General features: G+C 42.5%; 1 protein-coding gene across 1 annotated transcript; it reads right to left on the bottom strand.

The window, feature by feature from the left end:
• Positions 1–1,142: 1,142 nt before the first annotated feature.
• LOC117316419 lies at positions 1,143–6,195 on the bottom strand. The gene is made up of 3 exons (XM_033870983.1): positions 6,118–6,195; positions 2,971–3,499; positions 1,143–1,679 (listed from the first exon to the last, which is right to left on the bottom strand). Exons 1-3 carry the CDS (start codon positions 6,158–6,160, stop codon positions 1,409–1,411), a joined length of 843 nt encoding a protein of 280 aa, XP_033726874.1. The 5' UTR covers positions 6,161–6,195; the 3' UTR covers positions 1,143–1,408.
• Positions 6,196–6,965: the final 770 nt, after the last annotated feature.

Here is a 6,965-nt window from a genome sequence, read left to right as displayed (position 1 = left end):
GTCAGGGTGAGTGTCAGGCTGAGTGTCAGGGTGAGTGTTGGGGCGAGTGTCAGGGTGAGTGTCAGCATGAGTGTCAGGGTGAGTGTCAGGGTGAGTGTCGGGGTGAGTGTCAGGATGAGTGTCAGGGTGAGTGTTGGGGCGAGTGTCAGGGTGAGTGTCAGGGTGAGTGTCAGGGTGAGTGTCGTGGCGAGTGTCAGGGCGGGTGTCAGGGTGAGTGTCGGGGTGAGTGTCAGGGTGAGTGTCAGGGTGAGTGTCAGGGTGAGTGTCAGGGTGAGTGTCGGGGCGAGTGTCGGGGTGAGTGTCAGGGTGAGTGTCAGGGTGAGTGTCAGGGTGAGTGTCAGGGTGAGTGTTGGGGTGAGTGTCAGAGTGTCAGGGTGAGTGTCGGGGTGAGTGTCAGGGTGAGTGTCAGGGTGAGTGTCGGGGCGAGTGTCGGGGTGAGTGTCATGGTGAGTGTCAGGGTGAGTGTCAGGGTGAGTGTTGGGGCGAGTGTCAGGGTGAGTGTCAGGATGAGTGTCAGGGTGAGTGTCAGGGTGAGTGTCAGGGTGAGTGTCGGGGTGAGTGTCGGGGTGAGTGTCAGGATGAGTGTCAGGGTGAGTGTTGGGGCGAGTGTCAGGGTGAGTGTCAGGGTGAGTGTCGTGGCGAGTGTCAGGGCGGGTGTCAGGGTGAGTGTCGAGGCGAGTGTCAGGGTGAGTGTTGGGGCGAGTGTCAGAGTGAATGTCAGGGTGAGTGTCAGGGTGAGTGTCAGGGTGAGTGTCAGGGTGAGTATCAGGGTGAGTGTCAGAGTGTCAGGGTGAATGTCAGGGTGAGTGTCAGGGCGAGTGTCAGGGTGAGTGTCAGAGTGTCAGGGTGAATGTCAGGGTGAGTGTCAGGGTGAGTGTCAGAGTGTCAGGGTGAGTGTCAGAGTGTCAGGGTGAGTGTCAGAGTGTCAGGGTGAGTGTCGGGGTGAGTGTCAGGGTGAGTGTCAGAGTGTCAGGATGAGTGTCAGAGTGTCAGGGTGAGTGTCAGGATTACTACGGTACTATGCATAGTTGACGTTAATCAGTAATAGCAGTTATTGTAAAAGCTCTGTTGGCCAAAATCACTTTATAGCTGGAACAGGTCCTTTACAAAAATCATGCGTTAAAAAAAAAAGAACACAAATGGTATCTAACATCTATAGGCTTTAAACTAGAATATTATCATAAATCATTCCACTAACTAAATCGTGTTATGCATGCGCGTTTAGATATTTTAAGGTATTTAATCAGAAACATTTTGTAGCTACGATAATTGTTTGAGCACAATTGTCCGCATGGGATTTTTGTCTCCAAATAAAATCATTCTTTCAGTAAGGTCATGATGGATTGAAGTCAGTTCATCGGAAATTATCCTACAGGTGACATAGTCAAACAGTTTTCTCTCTTAGAGTTTATCCGAAGGTGATTCCGACGGGATCCATGTGAGTGTCGTATATCCGGAAATCCCGGAACAGTGTGTACGTGTCGGCAGTCGACGCCCAGTCCGAGTCACCACCTCCGAAAAACGTCGAGAAAAACATTCCGTCGATATGGATGGAACTGTGTTTGCGGAACACCAGGGATGAACTGTGGTAAACAAGCGTTTTGTCGAGCCAGACTTTTAACACACCGTTATGGCTGCCAACGTCGTTCAACTTCACGTACTGTGTCAGTTTCTGCCATCTGGATAGAAAAAAAGAATATATCTATTTAAATGTTTATTGCATTTTTGCCAGTGAAATAAGAGGATATTGAATGGTTTCCCGTTTAATATGATACAATTGTATATATTTCTTCACGAGTGCGAAGCGCACGAGTGAAAAATATCAAAATATTCTGTCATTTTCGCGAAATATATGTTATATTAAACGGGAAACCCTTCAATATCCTCTATGTATGTACCGATTGTAATGTAGAATTAGTGAAATAAATATTGTTGTATATTCTCAGATATGTTAACCCCGCTGGTCAGTTATAATGCTGGTCTATCACATGTATCTTATCTGATGTTACATTCTATAACATCCATCTCTGCCATCACTTTTTGTTATGTCATACAATAATACAGTCACAGACTAACATATCGAGGCTAATCCGAAGAAACACCGGAGACGACCAATACCATTTGAAGGCTGTTGGGACGGCCATCTTGGATGACTTCACTCTCAGCGTGTCAGTATATGGGAAAAAATGTTATCCAAGTGCCATTTCACAAATTCTCAAGGTACTTTTGGGAAAGATATTCATGAAAAACATCACTTAAATTAAAAACTAAATTAATTCATTGAACAGTGAAGTTTAAGCATAGTCACCTCAACTACCATTTGGATACAATAAGACCACACTTTACTGGAATATGTTGTGAAATAGGAAGATATTTCAAATTTGCATTCTTGGATGGAAATAGATGGTTCTTATATCATTTCCACGAATTGACGAAGCGTCTTTGAAGAAGGTGCTTTTCATGCATTTCTAGAGTTGACCTAATAGTAAGTATTAATACATGTTTTTTATTGAATTTATTTTGCTTTTACTCTAAGTAATGTTTTTTATGTATATCTTTCAAAAGAAGTGAGAATTTGTCATCTAATGGTAAAATTTCTGGAAGGTCTAAGTTGAAGCAATTAATACTACTGAGAATGAAATATTATTTGACAGATAACGGCATTGTTTTGATAGTTTTTTCGTACACCTTAGATTTGCAACTCTAAGAAGACCATAGCACAGGCCCTTGGGACATTTTGGAGTTTGTAAACATAACTCATGGGTTGCCTTTAAGGTTGCTACACATATACCTGGTTTTGGTAAAATTGGATCTTGGTTCTTTGCAATTTTACATGAGCTGACTTCAACACAGCAATTTCATCAGTCCTAAATTATGGTATAGGTTTGTGTATTATTTCGAGATCACGGCACAAATACATATCATGTTAAAATATTTCTTAATGTACTTAGTAAAGTGATTTTTACATACTTATCATGATGGAAAACAAAATCTCCCCTTCCGATGGACTGTCCGGAGTTTGAGTTACAGATGATGTGGCTATTGGAACACCACGAGCTGTAGCTAGGGTACTGCTCGTGGGGAATATAAGCGTACACTTCCCCATCGCCTCCTCTCCTCCACATGAAGCGAGTGGAGAAACAGTGTTCGGGGCTGCGATGTCCAGAGCAGGTCTGTACGCCTCCCCACAATCCGGGCAACTTTCCCCCGCTTACCCAATCAAAATTATGAGCGAAGTACACGTCATAGCTGAGCGTCAGTTCGGAATGACCTTTGACCCCTGGTGGCTGTGAGTAGAACTGGACGCCTCTGTGGTCAGTTCCCGAGTATGAGCCGTCAGCGTACTTCACTTTCATCACGTTACGGTGGGAGTCGGTTGGGTCGTGCGCATGCGTCAGCGAATCGTCTTCCCCGAATGTCCCATGGCTGATGACGTAGAAGTGGTTCCTTTCATCCCCGGTATCCACACTGTGTGGACTCTCCCACAACATCCGGCTACCTAAAGTGACGTCATTAAGATTAAGATTAAAAAATTACAAAAAAAAAGATCGGATGCTGTTAATACTTACGGAAAAAAAGAAACTCAAGTTTATTTTCGATAGTTATTATTTAACATGATTTTTTGATGATGTGTTCATGGTGTGGGTTTCTGAATTCATTAAGCTGATTTTTGTTGTCCTTTCACAGACGGTGTTTGCGTGAATACCGTTAAAACAAGAGTACCCTACGCCGTTTCCTGATCCAAGTCAGTAGCGTGTATTCCCAGCCCTGGCATCCGTCGCTGTTCTTAATTTCTTTAACATTGACCCCGTCAAGGTGTTTATTGCTCTTTGAGGGATATTATTCCACTACTAAATACAGGCATGAGGGGAGCCACATTATATGGGACGTTGACGCGATTCCTAATCCCCCTAGCTCATCCAAAAAATGCTCGATTGGGGACATAACTGACATGTTATGGTGTTCCTTAGGGCGAAATTTCCAATATCGCTCCTTCGCTTTTTCAACCTAAACGCGAAGGAGCGAAGGAGCGAAAACACGATGGCGAAGGAGCGAAAATACGATGGCGAAGGAGCGGAGGAGCGAAAATACAATGGCGAAGGAGCGAAAACACGATGGCGAAGGAGCGAAAACGCGAAGGAGCGAAGTTCTATCGCTCCTTCGCCATCGTATTTTCGCTCCTTCGCTCCTTAGCTTCTTCGCTCCTTCGTCCTTTTGCTCCTTCGCCATCGTGTTTTCGCTCCTTCGCCTTCATGTTTGGATGGAGCAAAGGGGCGATATTTGAAATTTGGCCCTGACGGAACACAATAGTTAAGCGTAAAGCGAGACTCGTCAGTGAGCAACCATCTTCGCTAGCCAAGGCTCCTGATTACGTTACACTCTACAATGGATTTTAATGTAACCAGAAGCCATGACTAGCGAAAATGGTGAACAACACGCGTCACTGCATTCGACGTTGAGGTCGCCTCTGCGTAAGTGACGGACCAACATAGGGACGTCGTGGCCTTAAATGAAACTTCCGCAACCGATTTCTAACCGTTCCTTGACACACTGGCCGACCATGAGTGCCGACAACTTGACGCGCCGTCTCCATTGCCGTCTGAAATCGGTTAGGGAGGTGCGAGAGACGTATGTCTCTATCTTGACGTCGCGATGTAACGTTAATATACGGGCGTCCGCTCCTGGGACGGTCACTTAAACACCCTGTGTCTCTGAGACGCCCATTTAATTGCATAGTGTTGTCTCATGTATACCATATTGTTGGGCTACACGACGTTGCGAATGCCCTTGCATTACCAGAGCAATGCCCTTCCCCCTATCGACCGCACTAAATCGCGGCATTTCGCCGTACAATAGCTTCAAAAAGAGATGTTGTGTAACTGATCTGTACTATTCCAATGTTCGATTTGAAATGATTTACCAGCACATATGGTGCGGGAGAATCCCGGATGCACGCTTTCTTGAAAAATATGCTGAAAGCATGCAAGGGTCGTTGTCACGGTCGACTGAATTTTAACATTTTCGTAGTGCACGGAGGTATCTCAGTGTAAAATTTAACTGAACTTAGACCACGTGTCCAAAAGTTATATTAGAAAACCGAAATTGCGTTTCTTTTTTCCGCTGGCAAAGTAATTATTTTTTGTGTGAGATAATTTGGCGACTTCTCTTGTAGAAGCTCGAATAAGGACGACATGTAATATGTAGATTTGTAATTTACAGGGTTTACATAGGATAAGTCTGCTAATTTTATGTACGCTACTAACCAAAATAGTCTGCTAGTTTGATATGAAAGCTACTAAATAAGTCTGCAAATTAATATATGGAGCTGTTAATTGACATTGTCTGCTAATAAATATGTGGAGCTGGCAATTGACAAAGTCTGCTAATCAATATGTGGAGCTGTCAATTGACATTGTCTGCTAATTAATATGTGGAGCTGTCAATTGACATAGTCTGCTAATTAATATGTGGAGCTGTCAATTGACAAAGTATGCTAATTAATATGTGGAGCTGTTAATTGACATAGTCTGCTAATTAATATGTGGAGCTGTCAATTGACAAAGTATGCTAATTAATATGTGGAGCTGTCTATTGACATAGTCTGCTAATTAATATGTGGAGCTGTCTATTGACAAAGTCTGCTAATCAATATGTGGAGCTGTCTATTGACATAGTCTGCTAATTAATACATTTTTTTTTGTATGTGGAGCTGTCAATTGACAAAGTATGCTAATTAATATGTGGAGCTGTTAATTGACATAGTCTGCTAATTAATATCTGGAGCTGTCTATTGACATAGTCTGCTAATTAATATGTGGAGCTGTCTATTGACATAGTCTGCTAATTAATATGTGGAGTTGTCAATTGTCATGTTTACAAGCATCAGTCGAAGTTTACTAAGAACGATATCAAGATTAACAGTCGCGAAATCATGTATTAGCGAACAAGTAATGTATGTTAGCGAAATAAAGAATTCGCAAAATCTAACTGATTTACAGTATGTGTGATATTCCTCCTCCAAAGACAACCGACAATTATAAAGTGGGGGAAATGTAGCTTTAGTCAGGGTTATAATCCTTATTGAGGGTGGGAATATATGTCATTTCAGTAGCTTACCTGCCAAACCGAACCACAAAGCTGTTAGTACAAGAGACCTCATGGCTACAGGTTCACTTCTGACGATTAGTTTACATATATAAGGAATATATCTATATATATTACATAGATAAGGAAAATAAGGCGGTTTTATCTACAGTGTCTAGGTTATGGAAGCGTATCTGTCGGTCACCAAAAACAGTAACCTTTCCTGTCACTGTATGGCACAGTTGAGTCTACTTAGAAAATGTTGAACTCATACCAACCGGAATAATCATATTAATTACTCTGGCAATATTTCATTTTTATGAAAGCAGAATTAATTTCTGACGGAAGTAACGCGTGTAAGTTATATATGTTGCTTTATATCCATTTATTATCCAGAAAAATGCTTCAAAAGTACGGAATGTACATTAATGTCACTAAACAGACATGACAAATAATCCATTATAATGTAAAAATCGTAAAAAGAGAGGGAAAATAATAGTCTCGAACCTAGAGCCTCCGAACTCTAGACGGGCACCATACCCATTTGCGTTACCGTGCCACCGACATTTTAATGTCTACACAACTCGATCAACGTCATCCGAATGTCTACACTACTAGATCAACGTCATCCGAATGTCTACACTACTAGATCAACGTCATCCGAATGTCTACACTACTAGATCAACGTCATCCGAATGTCTACACTACTAGATCAACGTCATCCGAATGTCTACACTACTAGATCAACGTCATCCGAATGTCTACACTACTAGATCAACGTCATCCGAATGTCTACACTACTCGATCAACGTCATCGAATGTCTACACTACTAGATCAACGTCATCCGAATGTCTACACTACTAGATCAACGTCATCCGAA

The sequence above is a fragment of the Pecten maximus genome, chromosome 18 (genome assembly GCF_902652985.1).
Source record: "Pecten maximus chromosome 18, xPecMax1.1, whole genome shotgun sequence".
NCBI lineage: Eukaryota > Metazoa > Mollusca > Bivalvia > Pectinida > Pectinidae > Pecten > Pecten maximus.
The sequence above is the reverse complement of the archived record's forward strand: the minus strand, read 5'-3'. Positions and strand labels throughout refer to the sequence as shown.